Source organism: Carassius carassius, chromosome 8 (assembly GCF_963082965.1).
Source record: "Carassius carassius chromosome 8, fCarCar2.1, whole genome shotgun sequence".
Taxonomy (NCBI): domain Eukaryota; kingdom Metazoa; phylum Chordata; class Actinopteri; order Cypriniformes; family Cyprinidae; genus Carassius; species Carassius carassius.
The window spans coordinates 13,099,361-13,121,996 of record NC_081762.1 but is presented as its reverse complement, the minus strand read 5'-3'; the positions used below and the strand labels follow the sequence as shown (position 1 = coordinate 13,121,996).

General features: G+C 37.6%; 1 protein-coding gene across 2 annotated transcripts in view; it reads right to left on the bottom strand.

Annotated features, from left to right (window-relative positions):
- Positions 1 to 22,636, bottom strand: part of trps1 (trichorhinophalangeal syndrome I) — a 108,052-nt gene that overhangs the window by 72,022 nt on the left and 13,394 nt on the right. For both annotated transcript variants that reach the window (XM_059556239.1, XM_059556240.1), the window contains exons 3-4: positions 7,288 to 8,147; positions 2,572 to 3,662 (exon numbers count right to left, since the gene is read on the bottom strand). In XM_059556239.1, the coding sequence (XP_059412222.1) occupies positions 2,572 to 3,662; positions 7,288 to 8,147 (1,951 nt within the window). The remainder of the gene's footprint in view (positions 1 to 2,571; positions 3,663 to 7,287; positions 8,148 to 22,636) is intronic.

Genomic DNA, 22,636 nt, shown 5'->3' with positions numbered 1-22,636 from the left:
TCAGAAAGGCCGCACGCACAGGCTGAAAACACTCTGCTCCACGTCCACCTGAAACAACCAGCCCCGGGCAGCTGGATCATGATGGACGTCACTCAAGGCTCAAACGCATAAAAACCTTCACACATGTTCCCTAGGGGACAGGTGGGTGTATGAGGCCTGAAAATTCAGCGTTTCCTGACAAGAGCGCCAACTTGACAAATGATTACTCTGCCAAGATCTTTAACAAGGCAGATTAGATCGTTGATCATTTAACAACATGTGAAACTGTGCAATTACTGAAAAAGTTTAAATAGCAGAAAAACATGCGTTTTCATGTCTGTCGTGCAGTTATGTACGAAGTCTTTGTACTATGACTATGTATGCATGTTATTTTATGCATTTAGACTAAAATATGGATTGGATACATTTATTCTTAATCAAAACAGGTTTGCATAAAAATAATATTTAAATATTTAAATAAATTCCACTGACTTCTAAAATAACGGCATTCTTTAACAGATGTGGATGAAAAGATGTGACCAAAAAAACAACTAAATCGCAAGGTTGGTTAGAGTATTAATTTTTTTTTTTTTTTTTTGATTTTTAAGGTTTTTTTCTGTTCTGCTTGCTTGAAATCTAAAAATGATCTGATCACTTGCAACAGGTTGCTTAGAGTAAAGAATGCAATAGGAAATTCAGATTATTTTTAATAAAACAGAATCATTAAAGGTAATCTAGCATGGCAGCATTTTAATGTCACATTAAAGTAAAACTAAATTGAGAATACAGTCATATTGTTATGAGAATATGTAAGAAATTAAATTTATTGGGAAGAAAAATTCAGACAGATGTGATTCAGTTTACTGTTCTCCATCACATTGATGTTACATTCTCTATGACTTTTTCTCTATGACAGTTTTTTATGGAACTGAAACACTATCATAATTTAGGAGCCATAATCATTAAATGGAATTGGTACCAGAATTAATACTTATAAAATTTAAATAAATAAATAAATATTTATAGAATTTTTCAGTGGATTTTATTAAGCATAAAATACTTTTAGATACATATAAATGCATATGCAAGATGCTGCCATATTAAAGTTTCGTTAATGGGTTCATTTTGCCATGTAAACATCAGTAGTAAAATTGCTCCGAAGAGGTTCTTGCACATAATATGGCAGAATATACTATAATATCAAACATATGTGGCATTGAGGTGGTTTGGTGTATTTACACAACACTTCTATTAGATTTAGCAAAGTGCCTTTCTGTTCTCTTTCTACTGTGCCAAACTCAAGCGGACATATGGATTTCAGTGGTGCAGTAAACTCATTTTTATCAATAAATTCAAACCAGCACATGTAGACATGCCTGTAAACTCTGGCAGAAAATGGAGAGTAATTGAGATCGTATGTGAAGGTAAAGCAGAGCCATACTCATCCGCGCCGTACATAGTACACAGCTGGTGAAAGAAAGAATACGGAAAGGTATAATAGTTTCCCACATGTACACACTTAACAAACATATGCACGGGCTCACACACACATGCAAACAAACACTGAAGTGCACAAATTTACATGCGCACCTGGCCTGAAGACAAGCTAAATCAAAACCAATGAGGGACTGCTGTAAGAAAAGTTACTCCCTGACATTTAGCATTTTCAGTTTATTCAGCTGTGCTGCTCGACTTCAAATAAAGTGGAAAAAAAAAAAAAAAAAGTAAAACCTGTTATCTATCAGGGTGAAAGCAAAACCGCCAACACAGAAACAAATGTGTAACACAAGCTTGCAGGCTATAATCAACAGCTGCTTTTACTGTCCAATGCTATGTCTTTTGCTACAATAAAAAAAATATGAATATGAATATGAATATATATATATATATATATATATATATATATATATAATATCAGTGTTATTGTAGTGTCACTGAGATACTATTATACTTTTAATTAATATTTTGAATCCGTTTTTATATTTTCCATTTTAAAGTGTATTTAATTGTATTTATTTTTATTGTAAGTAGTTTATGTTTCTATGTATTTTGTATAATTTTTTTATTTTAAGCTAAAGCAAAAAAAAAGACAAATTAGCTTAAATAACTATGTAAACAAATACTGGACCTTTATAATATTTATTTCATTTACACAAAAATGAATTGGATTGTAAAAGCGTGAAAGCAAAGCTTTCTGTTTAACAGTTCGCTCTATCCAATGGTCATTTGCTACAATATAGTATATTTAACTAAAATATCAAAATATTAGATAATTTATTAATTTATTATAAAAGGTCCAATATTATGTTTAAAATTGTGAGTTAAAATGATGCATTAGTTAATCCAATGCAAAATAAGAACTTTTTTTAAAAATAAATACACATCCCACCCTTAAGACCTCTAGATATGGTTCAGGTCCCTCCCAAAATTGAGGTCTACCTCTCCTCAGCAAGCAAAAGAATTTGAGGTATCATTCATGTTTGTAGCACAAATGATGCAGAATGAGTCACATATTACATATAGTTTTAAAATGTTAGCAATAAATCCAGTAAAGATGCTCAAAAAATAAGGTGATTTGTTATGCGATTTTACCTGTAGTGACGAAAGATGTCCTCCTCCACTTCAGTGAAGAAATGGCACTTAGTGCAGGCGTACTCTCCAGGATGGTCCCGTCCTGTCCCTGGCCCTGCATCCCCTGATCCCTCCTCCTCTGGTTTGACTTCCAGTAAGGTGTGCGAGGTGTGGGTGCTGTCATAGTGCAAGAGAAGCAAGTCAATATCAGTCGAGGCGAACGGGCACTGGTCACACTGATGGGTGACGGATGCTCGGGGAGCTGGCGGGGATGGCGTAGTGTTCCCTCCGGCTGTTAGCTGCAGCAGAAGTAGAGCACAATGTGAGCAGGAGCTCTTACGGCAAGCGAAGGGATAGGAAATCTCCCCCAGGTGCTTCTCAGGAGTGCAGAGCCCACGGGGACAGAAGGGGCAATGTTTGATGGTGCACTTGTGAATGCTGTGAGCCCGTTGGTAGTGATGCAAAAGCGGAGCCACGACGATGACTTCCGGCCCGTGAGTCATGGAGTAGCGGAAGTCGCAGAACTGGCAGTTGTAACTTGTTACTACCGTTTCCTGGTCACCCGCTGCTCCAGTCTTCTCCTTTTTCTGTAATTGGGAGTCTCCGTCTCGGGCCTTTCTGTCCCTTTCCCCTGGACTTCCCTCCCTGATGGCCGCCTGGCCGTGTCTCTTCTCATAGTGCTCCAGAAGCCTAGAAGCACTGGTAGCTTCACAACTAAAACTGCAATACTTGCACCAGTAATAGGAGGCAGGGGTGTCACCTCCAGTGTGGCTAGGAGAATCTGACGCCCTAATTGGTACGGAGTACCCAGCCACAGAGTCATTTTCTGCCCGCACCGCCACCCGATCGGCCCACTTCCCTTGCTCGTCTGCCCCAATGCGCGATACACAGTTCCCCTTCCGTTCAGATGAGGACTTCTCCTCGTGGCTGGTGTTGGACGGAGGTGGACTTTTCATCTTGTTGGGATGGGTGGCCAGGAAATGCTGTTCTAGATCTACAGAAGAGCTTCCCATGTAGGTGAAGTTGCAGAACTTGCAGCGGAAGTACTTGGTGTTGCCCTGACAGTCCTGTGTCTTCCTCCCGATTCCGATGAACGTGCCGGCTAACATTACCTGTGAAAGCAGGGAAGTCAAGACAGGGGAGGAATGGGTGACAAAGAAAGAAAATGACATAAAGGGAAAGAACAATCATCCGTGAGTTACAGAGAATTACAGAGAAATAGAAGTGTGATATAATAAAACAGACAACAGACTTTCAATAACCCTCCCAGTCTCTAAGACAAGGAAGCCAGCAGTTATCACCACACAAAGGCAAATCACATTTTATGTTCTTATTACTTCTCAGCACTGAGAATTAGAAAATCCTTCTGTGAGCAGATGGGGAACATGTGAAACCTGTCGAAGAGTCAAAGAGTAAAGCAACCATGCATGCTGTGACCAAATGGATCTGATTATTATTATCCAGGTGTAACTTAAGTTCTTATATTTTGAAATTGAATTCTGGATTTAAAAAGAAAGAAAAAAAAGACTAACATAAACATAACTAGCAAAATATTTCTTAATTGTATGTATATTCAAATACAGAGATGCAGATTTATGACATAAGATGCTATAGATGTCTGGCCTATAGAAAGCATATGGAATATTTAGCCGGCAGTTATAGAGCCGAAAGAGAGTGTGAGTGGGAGGTCTTGAGCTACATAAGCACTGTGGGGAATTCAACGTCATGCTCCAGACAAAACACTCAAGGAATGTCACAGCACAGACAGGCCCTTTCCCCTGAGCAGCCCCTGAGCTGTATGTTGAAGCAATGATTAAATAAACACTCACTGCTTAGTGTATGTAATATGTGCTTGATTACAATTCTTACACAAGCATATTATAGATACAAAATGGACTAAACTGAAGTCTCAGCTGGTCGCTCTGTATCACCTGTCAGAAGAATTGCATTTAAGAAAAGTGCACTTGTGACACAGACTACATAAACCTTTTTTTAAGAAATATATATATTTTTTATGTTATGGTTAAAAAAAAGCGAGCAAAAAAGAAAGAGAAAAACAAACATCCTCTGTAACAACTGAACATCACATCTAAGGTGACTTGGCAAAATAAATGCGATGTTCATCAAATTATGCGCAGTTATTATTTATTGTTAATCATTAAACATCTTACGTTATAATAAATCAAGTAAATGACATAATAAAATGAATAATAATACAATTTTATGTAAAAAATATATTATTATTTTTTTAAATACATAAAAACTCACTATGCTGTCCAAAAAATGTGTGCTATGTATATTTAAGCATATTGGAGTCTGTAAATCAAGTAACCAATATAAATATGAATAAATAGTTAGTTCATAATATTAAATAGATAATTTATAATCGTATATAAATGCTAAATATAAAATAAAAAAAATGGTGTTATTATATTATACAAATAAAAAAAAATACATTTTGAATATTCCTTTTACTAACCAAAGAAACACAAGTGAGCGCAATAACACGTGATTTAGCAATAATTAAAATCATTACATCTGGCTGGTAAACCGGGCAAAATCACCCTTGCACTGACTAAAGCTAAACGCTTCCAAAACTGGCTCATTTCGCAAGAACCAAACTTAAATATGCCGCTTAAATTGTAAACATGACATTGTTGAAGTGAAGAGTGAAATCGTGGTGAAAGTTAGGCAGATAAATGACTATGACATCTGTTCATTGCCCATCGTTTAAAATAAATCGACTCCTGTGTTTTCACTGGCTCCCCTCACCAGCTTCCCTACTCTCTTTTTCCCCCCTTTTTTCATTGGGAAAATGAGAAATCGCAGTCGTCGATATTACTGCATGGAAAATTCCACTAGGAATGAATTCTGAATAGACCCATTATTCAAACTTTTTTCCTAAGATTTTATACGCTATTGCGACAATTTGTAGACGGGCTGATGTTGAATTGAAAAAGATTGTGGCCGGTGTTATTAGAAGAAAAAAAACATCAGGTACTCTAAGCTGCGTTGTGTGCTTGCTTGATTGAGTACATGCACATGTGCAAAGCAGGCAACTGTTCATAATGGTCCATTTAAACATGATACACTGAGGCTAGTGCTACGATAAATCAGCCAAAGTCACAGAACAAAGCCAAATACAGTGTGCCAGCATGATCCAGACTAATCTCCTTCACTTTTTTTTGTTTGTTTGTTTTCATAAATCAGAAATCACCAAGGTGACATGACAAATGATGCTTGCATTTGAATTTGAATGGAGCAGCTTGATTGCTAATTCATGACGTTATTTTATAACACATGCATGAACAAATACAGACTCTATGAGGGCTAGTCAAAATTGAACTAGCAGCCAAAACTAATGCAGCCAATGTTCATCAGTGTGTGAGTTTCTTCGTGTGCATGACTTTGCATGCATCATGTACGGTTGCCATCCATCTAGTGGTTTTACTTATGTGACATAAATTTTAAGTTTCACAGCCGCATGTGCATGCATCATTTTTAAGCCTTAATGACCCATGGGTCTGACTACAGCACTGCTCCAAAACTATAAGGCCAACTTGCTTCCTACATAGGCAGCTGCCTTCCAAGGCAGAATCTTAACTAAAACAAGCCTTCACAATTCACTGATTTGGAACGCTCCAAACAAGTCCATGTATCATTAAATATCATTTCACAGGCAAAGCAGACGAGAGATTAATCTGATTTCAATACAGGTGATACAATACACATAACATGTACACTACCATTCAAAAGTTTGGGACTGGTAAGTGTTTTTAATGTTTTTGAAAGAAAAGTCACTTATGCTTACCATGGCTACATTTACTTTATCAAAAATAAAGTAAAACATTATTATTTTAAAATATGGATAACTGTAATAATACTTTTTCTGTTTTAAAATGTAATTTATTCCTTTGATTGCAAATCTGGATTTTTGGCAACTATTACTCCACTCTTCAGTGTCACATGCTCCTTCAGAAATCATTCTAATATGTTGATTTAGTACTCAAGAAACATTTCTTTTATTTGTGCTGCTTAATATTTTTGTGGAAACTGTGCTTTCAAGATTTTTTATGAATAGAAATCTGAAAAGAACAGCATTTTAATTTACATTATGAATGTGGTTACCTTTTATTTTAGGGTCTCTTAACTAGTTGCTTATTAGCGTGCATATTACTAGAATAATAGCTATTTATAAGTAGTAATTAAGCACATATTAATGCCTTATTCTACATCCCTAATTCTACCCAATACCTAAACTTATCAAATACCTTTCTAACTATTAATAAGCAGCAAATTTTGAATTTATTGAGGGAAAAGTCATAGTTAAGTGAATAAGTGTTCCCCATTCTAAAGTGTTACCATAAATGTTTTACTCACCTTGCCAAACAGAAAACAAAATCTGATCCCAAAATTTTGAACAGTAGCTCAGTTTATATTTTCAGAAAGAAACTAGTTAACTAAATTGTTTTTTTGTTTTGTTTTGAGGTAGTTGTTAAGTTTAGGTTTTGCGTAGTGGGATTAAGGATGTAGAATATGGTCATGCAGAATGTGCGTTTAAGAAGTACTAATAAACAGACAATATGTTAATAATAGGCATGCTAATAAGCAACTAGTTAATAGTGAGAATTGGTCCCTATATTAATGTGCTACTGTACTTTTATTATAATATTGAATGAACATGTATCCTTGTATCGAGAAACAACATTTCTCCCCTTTCTTCTGCTTTGTGATTACCTGTACGTCGTAGGTGCCGTTAAGTACAGAGGATCTGGGTGACCCTGCTTCCGCCGCAGAGCTGCTCTGAGTTGATTGGCCGAGGAGGCGCGTTGAATCTTTGGCCTGTGTTTGAGCTGTGAACTGCACCATGTTGTGTAGTGCCAGAATCTTATTGTCCAGCTCTGCGTCCTGCCGTGTCCGGTTGTGCAGGCCCAAATGGTACTTACGAAAGTGTTTGATCAGGTCCGTGGGGTCATTGCCATAATAACCGTACCCACAAATGTTGCACTTAAAGTCTTGTAGTTTGGGTGAGGTGGGTGGAGGTGCTCCAGTCTCAGCTCCCAGAGGGCTAGGGGCATCCTCCGCTCCCCCAATGGGCCTCTGTGGATGAAGTGTAACAGGAGGAACTTTAGAGCCTTCGACAGCCGCACCACGAGGGCTGTCAGAGCCCAGCAATGCTAGGGGGCTGTGTGTGACGTCCCTCTCCTCTCCATTACTGGTGCAGCCTTGTACGATGACGCCGCCTGACCGGGTGCTGGGTTTTAGACCACTCCGGTCATCCTCACAGTCTCCTCTCTCATCTGGATCAGAGTTCGTTGGGGAGGCGGTAGAGTCCAGCGGTTCGGTATCGGTGCCCTCGTGGCTGGAGTAAGATGCTGCCAGGTTGTGGCTTGAGAAATGCAAGTCAGGCCTGTCTGGTTTGATGGGGCCAGGGGAGGACGGTTCCTCCTGTTCTTCACCCACAGCCCGGTCGGGCTCTGAGGCCTGGCTCACTGCGTTCCCGCTCTCTGGGCCCGTGGCCTCAGCCGCCACTGCCTCGCCCTCCTCTTCTTCACCGCCGAAGCTTCTCAAAGGGGGATTCTTTTTCCGCACCATATCTGGAACCGAGAAAAGAGAAGAGCAATGTTAGAAGTAACTCGCTCAATGTGTGGTTCCGACTGCTCACATGCTAAAAACAATTTCGGAGCCAATGGCGTCTATTCCGCTATAAAAGCTTCTCAGTTGTTCTTTGATTTTTGACAATCATAGACGGAATGCCCTAGAAACGGTTCTGCTGTTCCAGCTCAATCCATAAACAGCAATGAGGTTCTAATATCAGTGACTATGTCGGCGCCGGCCTTTGTTGATGATGTTTTAATGAATAAAATCTGCGCACTTATGTCACTGATGTGGCTTAGAGACACACATTTTAATCAGTTAGCAAAATCAAAGATGATAGGGAGAGAGAGAAAAAAAAATGTGGAATTTATAAAGTGATTCATAGCGAAAAATTTCCATCAGAACTCAATGAGGTCATGCGTGTTTGTTCATAGCAGGCAAATCACACTATTAACTAGACTTTCCTTTGGCACAAACTCCTGCTATCACAAGTGAATTTCTATGAAAGGTTTAGCACTGTGCTAAGTTAAACATCATTTTGCATTTGCAAGATGGTGTGCGTGTTGGCCAATTTCAATTTAGGGCAATTACAGTTTCTCACGATTTAACAAAACAGGGGCCTGTCTTATTTCGACAGACCGTCGAGAGCAATTTCCTCATTTAGTCTGTGATGCAAATGGATATTAAATAAAGCAATTCATGCTTTGCAGAGGGGCCACACCTTAACCAGAGCTAAGTTAATAAAAACCTTGAAAATCTAATCATAAATATAACCACACCCTATCATATCATTGACAGCATCTCTAACACTCTCACCCTCCACACTCTGCGATTTCTGAGGCTTCACAGCATCTAAACACACTACAGCGGGATGCCTGTCTGTGTCATATTACTACCCCTAAAAGAGATTGTGTTTTATAGAAATGTATTCAAGTATCAGTGGTGTCTGAAGCGAGTGTGTCTGGCGGTAGAAAATATGTAACTAATGGCTGATGCCGGTTCTTGAAAGCCTACATTCTTAATCTGTCATAATACATCCAAAACTGCACATCATTATTTAATCATATCAAGAAACGCAATCAACGATATAACGGATCTGAAACATGTTGATGAGAATGACAAATAAACTAAATGCTAATTACACACCACACAGCAAGATTAGGCATTTGTTGATCTTGTTCATGTGATTTGATGCATTGCAAACAGGTCCCAATGTCATGGAAAACTTAGAAATAAAGGAATTTTTAAAACGGTATTTTCCAGGCTACCAAAAGTCATAGATATATAAATGATGATGATGATAATAAATTGCTTTAAAATGAGAACAGAGAACATCACACATTGAATTAATTGAATTGGATTTATTTTTTGCCACTTATAATAAGTCCATGAAATGTCATTAAAAAGTCTGTGCAAACACAGTTACCATAATTCCTCAAATAAAAACCGGTAGTCAAATAAACTGAACCGAACTGATTCTTTTGGTGATTGATTCTGAACTGATTCTGTGCTAATGTTATGATCTCTGTCCACTGGAACGCTATCGCTTTTAATTTAAAATGGGTTATTTAAAACAATTACTTATCAAACAGATGGAATTAGAAATGAAGGCCTGCCTCTGATAAAAGCCTGCTTCAAATAAAAGCCTGTTACCTTCTGCAGTTCAGGTAAATAAAGGCCCCGGCTTTTATTTGAGGAATTACGGTATATATCTGTGCTGTTGAAATCTTACATGATCTTGATATTTGACTAATGAAGTTATATAAATTAATTTCCTTAACACCCAAAAATTCTTCCTCAAAAATTACTAAAAGAATCATTAAAGGAGAAAAATGAGAACCAGAATTATAAAATATGCAATTCACATCCGTCATGAATATACACTTTTTTATTATTCATGCTGTGCTATAAAATGTTTCATCTGCTGGATATTACTCTAGTGTACAGCCGGTGAGTAAACATGCCCACAAGCCACTGAAATAACAGATTTGTGAGCAATTCTTTTTTTCAACGATTCAGTCAAATCAGTTCACAATTAAAGGCAGTTCAAATCTAAACGACTTGATCCCTGATACTATTTAATAAACTGCGGCTCAAATTAACTTCATTTAAAATTTGTATAGCATATAAGGCTACAGAACGTATTTAGAAAGCTATTGATTTACTGAACAGACACACTTTCCAATTCACATTTTCATTTTACTGTCTCTCAATTTCTGAGAATAAAAGGTACAGCCCTGCTTTCAGGATTGAATACTAAGGAACATCTTAACCAACATGGAAAGAAAGAAAAAAAAGAATGGAGTGGGAGGACAAGAAAAGTTTTTAATACCTGATATGGTGCACAATTACATTAAAACATGCAGAGGAAGCGGTGAGACATTACCATTCCAGGCTGCCATCAGAAACCGAATAATCTGCTTTTAAAGCTCCCAGGCATTTGCTGCATTCCCGTACCAGTCAATTCAAATCACTAGTTCACTATCCACCCCCACCTTCTTTTCCTTTCCTATATTAAACTGCTTCTCTTCTGTTATTGTGCCTACTCAAGAACTTACTTAATAAAGTATAATATGCTCTTTGAAAAGGACAGGACAATCAATTTTCTTAATTAAAAAAAGTGAGGAGGGGGTGAATGGATCGACGGCGGCCTCTGTCTGCATACAGAGCAGGAGATGGAGCAGGGCTGTCCCTCGAGCGCTCTATGACACTTCAGCTAATGCAATCTAATGACAGGAGTCAAAGCTCAGTTATCTGGCTTTGATAAGCGACATTACTACAACAAGCTTACAAACCGACGATTCTGACACGGTGTATGGGAATGTTAACTAAGTGAAGAATTCCAGGGGGTCTTAGAGATGTGAATAAACAAAATGCTGTCAATTGCTCTCATCAGCCACATGATTTAAAGCTACTATATTATGTTTTGACATTTGTTTTTTTATCAGAGAAATCTACCTGTCGACAGGCGTTTCATCACTGTCACTGTGACAAGGTGATGGAAAAGCTTGGTGTGATTTAATCACACACACACACACACACACACACACACACACAAAAACACACTGTATACACGATCAAAACTGACAATGCTGCGATGCAACATTCCTGTGGAGAAAAACGCTCTAATAACAAGTGTGACACATCAGGATCGTTCAATTAACATGCCAGCTGATGCTAATTTTGCATGCTGAAGAACAGAATGAGTCATTTGGATGTGTGCAAAGTTTTATATATATATATATATATATATATATATATATATATATATATAAAAGTTTAAACAGTTAATAATATTCTGTATATGGTTAAACAGGCTAAACAGACCCATATTTTGTCTCAATTTTGGGGAATTATAATATTTTTCCGTAAGAAATATTAATCAATTATCAAATTAATTCAGAAATTAAAAACATTCTTATGCATAAAATTATTATATATGATAATATATACAATATATTTAATTCAATTAATATATTAATATAAATAATTATACAGATATGCATATCTGTGCACAAATGTCATGTCACTTACTTTACCCATTTATTAAACTTCCAGCATCTGCAAGCACTTAAAGGCACTACAGACACTTAACAATTCAACTCAAAACAATTCGTATCTGATGGATGTTTCACAACATCACAATGATCCAAAATGAACTACAGATGAAAAGCGGATCGCTGAATTGCAAACTAACGCTGTGACGGCCACTTGCCATGGGTTTACATCCACACAAACTGCACTAACATTGCACAGGCAGCTATCTGTGAAAAAGTCAGCAATGGCTGGCTTCCTGTTGGCCCATCTCTGGTATCAAAATGGCCGGCCACATACTCACAGAGCCTCATTTGTGAAGAGGCAATGTGACTCCAAATATGTCATCTTCATTGTCAAACTCATTTAGCAGATCTCGTTTCAAACACAACAACAAATACTGGGGATTTCCTCAGCAATCTGGCACAATCTGGTCAGCGCTGATGAGATTTTTAGTGGTAGGGTTTAACTTCTGCCACCAAGTCGTTCCCACTAGGAAGAAGATTTGTGGAGTCCAGACAATGTCCAGGTGGTTAAAGTTAGACCCTGGCGGTGGCGGTAGTAAATGTACAAATAATTTCTACATATGTTTGTGTTTTGCACATTTCTTTACCGTGTGTGCTCATTACAGTTGCTTTGGTTTAGTGCAGTGTGTCAAGGTGTTGCATAGCAAGAGATTACTGCTTAATGAGTCTGCTTGAAAAACACACACCTACACACATAAACACAAAGACACCGGGAAGATGATAAAACCCCTTTCTTTAACGATAAGAAATGTTCTGTACAGTTAAACATGACAGTTCAGTATATACATTATTACTTTCAGCTTTTGACAGTATTTATAAAGCATGTTGACAGACATTTAATTGATTCACAGAATTAAATTCACAGTTTGAACTGATAGGCCTATGTATTAAACTTTGCAAATCTAACTGAACTGGTTCCAACTTAAGTTTAAATTACCGTATTTTTCTGACTATAAGTCGCACCCGAGTATAAGTTGCATCAGTCAAAAATACGTCATGATGAGGAAAAAACATATATAAGTCGCACTGGACTATAAGTCGCATTTATCTAGAACCAAGAACCAAGAGAAAACATTACAGTCTACAGCCGCAAGAGGGCGCCCGCTGGCGGCTGTAGACGGTAATGTTTTCTCTTGGTTCATTTCTCTTGGTTCATGTCAAATTAATTTTGATAAGTCGCACCTGACTATAAGTCGCAGCACCAGCCAAACTATGAAAAAGTGTGACTTATAGTCCGGAAAATACGGTAGTCTAAGTAACCTACAGGCAAATAAAAGCCCTTTAAAAACATTGCATTATTTACTACGTTGCATCCGTTTAAACTGTCATCAAATTCATCACAAACAGACTTTACTGCTTATATTCAATATATCACCAAACACGTTAAATAATATACAACTGAAATCTATATTATTTAATAATCTGACAATTGAATCTGCATCGAACAAGCTCTAGCTGAAACTTTGTACACAAAGGCCAAAGGAATGACTTTAACTTTCAGTTTGTTTTTCAAACTATCATATGGTTTATGATACATTTATGGATTTTCCATTCTTTTTAAATTTATAAAAGATTCAATGCCTATTCAGCCAGATGAAAAATAGTGATCAGTACAATCTTTAAAATTTCTCTGTTCATGTTTTGAAAAAGAAAGAAACTTGTGCTGTTTTGGAACAACATTCATGACCGAATTTTCATTTCCGAATGAGCCATTCCTGACTAAACTGAACAAACTGTCAATTACTCAAGACAGCCCATAGCTACTTTATTTTGGCCCCAGACTTGTGTCCCTCAATATTTCACTGTGAGTTCAGATGTAATCCTCTCTACATCGCGGTCCCAGGAGGATCACATGGGAGCGGAGATTCACACACACAGCTGGAGGACCCCATGGAGCGCTGCAGCCTGGGTCACTCCGAGCTCTCCACCCAGAAAGTCACTTTATTAAGAATACATTACCCAAACCTAACCTCATAATTCAGCCCTGTGCTTTCAATCCGTCGGGGGTGGATCTGAGTGAAGTCTTAAATAACAAACCCTATACACACACACACAAATGCATGCTAATGCTCCCTCATATAAATACTAAAGCAGTTGTGCGGGCACACGAGCCACTGATCAGTCAGGCGGAATATTGAGTTCCCCAAGATCTAAAATGAGGAGACTCATTTTGCATCCTTTATTTACCGGCATCATAAATTGAAGCAATAGACATGAAAAAAAAAAAATAGAGAGACAAACTATACGCTCAAATTGCTTTCTTTCATGGGTCAAAGACAGTGTGGAGGAATTAATTTAAACATCAGTAACTGGTACGATCACAGCAACGGCAGAGCTAAAGAACTGTGGCTCTGTTTGGTTTTACTTGCATGTTCTGGGATTTGCCAATAATCAAGTTTTCGGGGCTACAAAAGGAGAATGACATGGAAAAAAACTAGAAGAACGTCACTTTAAAATGAAACAGGCCCTGCTTTCCATTCTAACAATGGTATATTCAACAGCACACATGGCAATTTGCCACGACTCGGATCCGTCAGACATACCATGTGTGTGCGGTCACGTCTAAGAGCGAGTCGTCATAAAAGTGTTCCCCTAGCCATCCCACAATCCCACCTTGTACCGTCTCCTTTATTATTCCTCCCATCCTTTATGATGTCACCACCGCAGTGTTTTGCGGTGAGAAAGGACTCAAAGGACCCAGATCCATCTTGCAGAGGAGTTTAATCTCGTTTGTAACATTAGGAATAAATCACATTACTGTCTGTGGAGCAGAGTTTCAAGTATGCGGAGGGTCTATGGAAAACACATATGTGAGATGCTAGATAGAAGCAGTGCAATTAATTATCATTAAGGCAAAATGTCAAGAGAAGGAACTGGGCTCTGAGTCAGTGGCCCCCCACACCACATCACCCTTATCCACCCTTCAAATTGGGTGACACACACACTTTCACATATGAACCATACAGCTGTGTGGCACATTAATTTGACCCTGGGCTAAAACATGGCAAAGAAATAATTGCCTCTAAAGCAAGATAACTACCAAGCTGTGTGACACTGAGTCAATTTCATTTAAGTGCTCTATTTTTTCTCTAACATACATCTGAAAATGGATTTTCTTTCCTTGAATTATACTGATTAAGAGAAACCCGACAGCATTAGATGAAAGCATAGTAAGCTTTGGAAGAAATTCTATCAACCTTACTTTTTAATTAAATTCAATTTACTTTATTTGCATCCGCTATTGTTAGTCCGTTAGCAAAACACTGAAATCTCCTGTGCAATCTGGAAAAGCCAATCAAGCAAGCAGGCATTTCCATAGAAACCGAGAGAAAGAGTAGCTCTCGTGCCGTGAATAAGTGACTTTGAGGATGCAACAGTCAGCTAGAGACAGCAGGGCCACTCTGTCTTCATGGCATCATGACAGCAAGCCTCAGGGCTCTTGCTGCATACCAAAATGCATCATATCCATTATGTTTAAAATAATAATAATAATAATAAATATATATATATATATATATATATATATATATATATATATATATATATATATATATATTTGTAAGAAAGAAATGCATATAAAAAAACAAGCAACAAAACAAAAATCAAACAAATTCTAAACAAGACAAAAATCTATAGACAGGTTAAGAATAACAAAGAAATAAGAAAGAAAGAAAGAAAGAAAGAAAGAAAGAAAGAAAGAAAGAAAGAAAGAAAGAAAGAAAGAAAAAGAAAAAAGAAAGAAAGAAAGAAAAAGAAAAAGAAAGAAAAAGAAAAGAGCATATCTAAGCAAAGCAGAAATATCTAAACAAAACAAAAATCTAAATAAAACACCCTAAAGAAAGGTTAAGAAACAAACAAAGAACAACACATCAAAGCAAAGCAAACAAAAACCAAAAACAAGCAACAAAACAAAAATCAAAATAAAACGCCGTAAAGACAGGTTAAGAAAGAAAGGAAGAAAAAAAGAGCATATCAAAGCAAAGCAAACAACATAAAAAAACAAGCAAAAACAACAAATCTAACGAAATCTAAACAAAACAAAAATCTAAATAAAACACCCTGAAGTCAGGTTAACAAGAAAGAAAGAAAGAAAGAAAGAAAGAAAGAAAGAAAGAAAGAAAGAAAGAAAGAAAGAAAGAAAGAAAGAATCTTTGTAGTTCAGGTTGAGTCAACAATATTTGTTGGTCAGTTTTCTTGCGGGAAAAAAATATGTAAATTGTATACATATGTAAATGTATATTATGGCAAAATACGTTTTTGCCAGATTTTAGGAGCACATTATTTGCCATCAGAGCTAACACAGAGGGACTTAAACCCAGTTCGCATGTTCACAGGGTCTTTAACACAATGAAACAATTATGTATTTTCTATAAGAAACGTCTGTATAATAACATTTCCGGTTTGGCACCATATTCTGCACTCCCAGTTAACTTTTAAGTCTGATATTGCTAATGTTGCTGTCCAGTGGCGAAAACATTACGTTTCTGTGTCATACACAAATAAAGAAAATGTTATCACCATAGCAACCATAATCTCTTTTCGATGATCTCATCTTTTGAGTTCCTCTTAAACAGCATCTAGTCATCAACAGAAAGCAAAATATCAGGATACAGATTCTACAAGGAAGAGCTGAATATCAAACGAAAAAGTGTGGAACGTAGGCAGCCTCTCAACAAGGGATTCAACCTTTAATGTAAACAAGAAGTGAGGAGACATCTTTAGAGACTGAAATAACTCAACAGGCCTGCCAGAACACAGGGCTTTCTTCAGAGGGTGTGTGTGTGTGTGTGTGTGTGTGTGTGTGTGTGTGTGTGTGTGTGTGTGTGTGTGTGTGTGCGCGCTTGTATGGAGCGGCATACTAATCTCCTCCCATCCTCAAAGTGCGAGAGGAAGAAGATAAAAAAAACGAATACTGCCACTGCAACACTAAGGCCTTTGAAGGAGGCGTGGACTGCCAAAATCTGTCTCCATACAGATGTCCGGGAACGCCGATCTGTGCTACGCCCAATATTCCACTGACTTTGAAATATCAGCATGCAAAATGGAAAAAAATAGGGAAAAATAACAGCAAAGAGCACTTGAAGAGAAGACTATGGTGTTCTTCGTTAAAACCTGTGGAGATAGCCAGGTTTTATGATTCTGGAGCTACAACAGATTTGAAAAGCTCTACATAAAATCTTAAAAGTGCATTTCAGCTTTCATTAATAGTTTGCTGTACCTCATTCCATCTTTTATCTTCATACAAAATTACTGTTGTGTGTTAAACAGAAGGTTTAAAGTTGACGGACCTAAAGGGGATGATTTCATTCCTACGTGTTTGTGGTGGAGTCATCCAGCCTGGAAACATACAACTCATTTACAACTCTGAGACAGGAAGTCCCCTCACCTTAAGTGATGTGTCATTTCAGTATGTGAGAGGGAGAAAGTACAAAACGTCAGAAAGAGAGAGAGTGTGTTTGTGGAGTAAGGAGAGAGGAGGGGTTGGCATGTCAAAAATAAAGAGCTTTTCCCATAATTCTCTTCACCCCCTGTTTTCCTTCCATGATGCAGCTTGTGAAAGGGTGTCATGCTCAATAAGAAGGGCCCGTGACTAACTGCCTCTCTGTGACTTTTTCTTCCCTTTTTTACGTGGCATGTCAACGGTACACAATACAATCAACACAACCCCCTTCATGATTATTCATGAGAACTCATTCACATCAAAGAAACAACACCAAAAACTGTTGCCTTCGGCAAAGTTGGCAAGGTTTTAACCCACCTCCCCAACTCGTAAACCCCCCACCCTCCACTTCTTCTCTTAATCAACTGAACTAAAGTCAAACTGCAGAACATGTGGACCTGTTGCACTCGACCAAAACATGCTTGACAGATAGTCCAATATTTCATCATATTATTTCATCACAAGTTTCACATAATTTGAATACAGAGGAAACTGCTACAAGGTTTCATGTACCAACACTAATGATTTACTAGTAGAATATTTAATACTTGATCATATTACTTAAATTAACCATTTGGTTGTTTTTTAACAAGGATACATAAAAATGTATCAAAAGGGACAGTAAAGACAGTAATTATAAAACATAAATAAAATATAAATAAGACATATAAGACATATAAATAAGATTCCCATTTCAAATATATTCTGTCCTATACCTTTAAAACTAGCATGGTTTTCACAAAAACTTTTTAACATTAATAATACAAAGAAATTATTAGTTTCTTGACCACTAAATAAGCATATTACTTACTGATTAAAAAAAAATCATGTGACTGGAGTAATGGCTCAAAAACTCAAAATCCAGCTGTCTTTTTATAGGAATACATTTAATTTTGACAGTAGAATAGTAAAACAGAAAATTTTGAATTGTAATAATATCTCAAAATATTACTGTTATTCCTGCATCTTGATCAAATAAATGCAGCCTCTGCGAGCATAAGAGACTTCATTTAAGAAAAATCTAAAAATCTTACCGCCCCCATACATTTAAACAGTAAGTGCAGAAGAAACACAAAAGCACAGTAAATCACATCAGAACAGCATAATATTCATGTGTATGATGGACAAATAATATTCAAAATGCCATGCCAAAATGATGCCAAAAAGATTTGAGTTGAGTTTATTTCGGTTCCTATTTATATAATTCAAATCATGTGAAAACAGAAGTCAGTAGTGATGAACCACATTGAATTTATTTGAACAATTACCATATGTTTTTAAGGTTACGGCATTATTGTTAAGTTGTAAGGAAGTGCAGCACTAATAAATAAAACTTTAATATAGAATGAAAAATTTCTACAAAACACAGCTCTAAAACTACAAAATTGCTTTTCAGCAAATATCGGCCAACCTCTATCAAGAAACCTTTGAATTTCCCCCCAAAAAAAGCTGTGATCAGACTACATTTCAAATTAGCACGTGACCTTCCAGCACACAGACGCCTTGTTCACAACTACCTGCTTAATTTGCAAGACGCAGAACCTTCTGGCCAGAGTGTCATTATACCAAAACAGAAAAAAGAACTTTCTACCAAGCCTTGCCCAAATCTCTCCCCAATCGGGCTTCCAGTCAAGCAGCGGGGAGGGGGAGGAGCAGAGGCCCCCGTCTGAATGACCTGGCCTCTGTGCACTCAATCAGCGCACGCTAGAACCGGAGACAACAGAGAACAACTGCTTCCCTTAAGCTTCCTGTGATCACAGGCCCCGAGCTGCCAGAGAGGGGCAGGGATCACGCGCTCTAGAGAGAACTGCAGATAACAGGCTTCCGCCAACGCCACCGTGTGTGAGAGTGTGCGTGTACGCGTGCGTGTGAAAAGAGAGAGAGAAAGGAAGGAGAGACAGATGGGAAAAAAGACCTTGTGGAACTTAAAGGACCTGAGAAATGGCTGCTTTTTTACGTTTACGTGAACTGCCGGTCGCAACATGCTTTACATCCAGAATGTGACATGTCTGAGCGAAACATTTAATGAAGAAAAAAAAAAAGTAGGGCAGGACTAATGTACTGGGAACTCCGTGGATGGAGAACTGTGGGCACTGTATACCAGAAATTACCCAGATCAAATGAGGATATGCAAAAACATTGCCTAACTAACTTTTGTGCTATTGCTTCACATGGCTCAATAGACATCAGCAGAAACGGCCCTTTTTTTTTGATGACGAGCAAGCTAAGCATTTTGATTAAAGATTATGGAGATTAAAAATATGTTTTGAAAACGAGAAGTATTTTTTGCCATTTTTTCAAGACAAAGTACATTTATCCTCAAATTCTCATGCTGTTACAAAAAATACAAATAATTGTAAATGTAAATTAATTCATATAATATATTATTTAATATATTAAGTAATACATTCTTTCTGCAAGATATCATCTCTTTTTTGCATTTTGATTTTTGAACGCGAGTTGAGAAACTTTATGGATTTCTGAATAATCTACATTAAAAGTGGCAAGTCATTTCAACGATCAAAAATAAATAAAAGTCATCATAAAAACAGCCCCACCAATTAGCTGCCAAACCATGCAAGCAGTATTTCAAAATCTCAAGTGAAATTCAAAATTCTGCCGTTCAGAACGCAAGTCACACCACATGTGTAACACTTCCAGCAGTGCTGTAGTACCAATCTAAAAATATATATTTATTAAGCAACAGGAAAAGTCAAGACGTGATTGTTCATTGCACAATGTGCTACCAGAGGCACTGATTCTGCTCGGGTTCCTCTGTTCTCCCCCTGCTCTGCTTGCGCTGGGCTGCTCTCCTCTTTTCACACTCCTCCGTTTATGGAGTAGCAGAAACAGCTCCTGCTCTGCTATGTTTTTTAACTTTCCCATGAAGGACTAGCAGACAGTTAAAACAGCCCTGTAGGCAGAACAATAGCTTTAATTTCCTACTCTGCACCTTGATGATTGAAATGGTTATGAGGTTTTTACGAGCTGACATCTCCCTGATGTCCTACCCAGGAGGAAACGGCTGATTGCAGCCCACCAACGTGGAGTCACTCTGAGACGCACCTGAAGAGAAGATATCCAGAGATTTCAGACGAGTTGAGATGACTGATCATCAAGTTTAACAAAGAAAGTTGAACAGATAGAAAGTTTTAAATAAAGTTGGTTTTCCTCCTGTGCTGCAATGGTATTCTTTACTATTCAAAGCAAGCCGTTGCAGCTACAGTGTGAAACCAACAGTAAACCACAGCCTGAGATGCATTTCCCCTCGAAGTTAAAAGCACAAAACGTTGCGACATACCTCAGGCTTCTCTAAAGCGACACTCACAATCTCATTAGGACTCGAGCCATTTTAAACCCACTACTTGACTTTCCACAAAACAAACAGAAAAGGCTGAGGGACTCTTTGACTAAATAAAAAACAAGAATGAGAGTTTACATGTTGTATCACACGGAAATAGCAATATCTTGCATGCAAGTCTGAAAATAAACTTCAAAGCTTGGGGTCTTTGTTCGAGTCAAAGTTAAAGGAATGTTCCGGGTTCAAGTCAAGTTAAGCTCTGTCTACAGAAAATAATTCTGATTTGTCTCTCAGTTTAAAAATACTCAAAAGAACATCCACAAGTTAATGCATGAAATTATTGAATTGTTTGAAATGCTCAACAACCTTTTTTTTGACAAAGTAAATCATTATGTGTACTTTTATAACGATTATGTAAAATCTGTAAACTTTCACAAGAAACATGGAAAAACATTTTAGATAAATCGATATTTTTAACCGCATTTGTGTGACCACAATTAATTAACTTGTTTTTATTACAAAAAAATGTGAAAATTTGGATTTATTAGTTATTTTTCAAACAAATACTGTATATTTTATTCATTTACTTTTCTGTAGTAACAAACATGAATATATAGATGCACAAAACAAGTTAACTTGTAATGAACCTGGAACATCCCTTTAAGAAATTGACACTGGTTTGGCTGAATGTGAAAGGCCAAAGGTTGGCGTCTGCCACATCGTTTACAAAACGTCACTTGCTGAGGAAATCTTTTCTAGCCACTATAGGAGAAAATAAAAACCATTATCTTTATCTCATTGCCCAGAGAACCACAACCAGAGGCAGATCCTGGTGACAGCGAGACCTGTTGTATTAGAGTCTCTCTGCTGTCTCTCTGGAGAGATTCCAAAAGGTGATCAGAAGTGATTAGCCACAGTTAAGCACCCTTTGAGAAACTCAGGTATGTCACCTGGCATCTGCGACAAAATATTTGCGCATAATCGTGTGGAAAGACTTGCTTAACATACCAATAAGGGCTTTAACCTTGAGATTTGCCTTGGTGAACATTACAGAAGCTGCTGAAGCTTAGCGTTAAGGTACAGGCATGGCCTCACAAATAGTTCAAATAAACCTTCTCCACACAGACAATATTCTTTGTTAGTTGCTACTTCTTTGTATCTCCACCCTTGCACACACACTAGGCTACCTGGGACACTACGAACTGCCTAAATAAACACATTCAGTTTTTTCACCAATGCCAAGACTAAAAAAGGACCAACAACCTACAAGAGCATCAAGTCATAGTGCTGTGTGGTATTTTCTATCTAAAGGGAAACAGTTTAACCACACTGGTTGTACAAGATTCCTCTATTTGCTTAGTACAATAATTCTCCTTTCAAATGCCGTATAGCCTTAGGACTGATTGGTCATCAGAGCTGTTTGATAAAAACAACCACACCCTCCGATACCATCTGTGATCCTTATGCAAAGACGTATCTGCCGGTCTCTCTCATCATGGGAACTCTGCCTCATTCTACGCTTAATGAAGCAGAAAAAAATCCTGTGCAGCAATGCATTAATATTTACCTGTTGTGACTGAAAAGTACAGTTACTTCTCAAAAAAAAACAAAATTCCGAAAGCTGGAGCGAGATGACCTGAAGGTGGAAAATATGACACCTCATTTGCTCTCGACTTGGTCTTGAGCTATTCGAACTATTAGCAGAAAGGGCACCCCAAACAAGACGGCTGAAGTAAACTGAGGACGGAGATGATACTTTAGACATGCAGAGGTCTGAAGTCACCGCTATCTATAACACAAACTGTCTGTCACACTGCCTTTTTACCATGGGAAGTAGGCCACATATCATTAGGCTCGGTGAACGTGGCCTGCTCCAGACAGGAACACTCCTGCAGGATTTGAACGCTTGATCACCTGTTATGTGAGAGATAGTAACAATACTGTGAGATAGGGATGTCAAAAGAGCTGAAGTGCTGACTAAAATAGGCAAATTCAGTCTCTCTAGCAATCATAACATTCAGTTTGGTACAGAACACAAAGTAGCCGAGTTTCTGCCCACATAGTGTTATGCAAATTTTGGGAAATTGCATTAAAATGGAAAAGCAAAGATTTGAATGGTTTAAAAAATGTGCATAAAAAGCTTACATGCTCACTGAAGGTGGATACATTTTTATTCAATAAAACCCA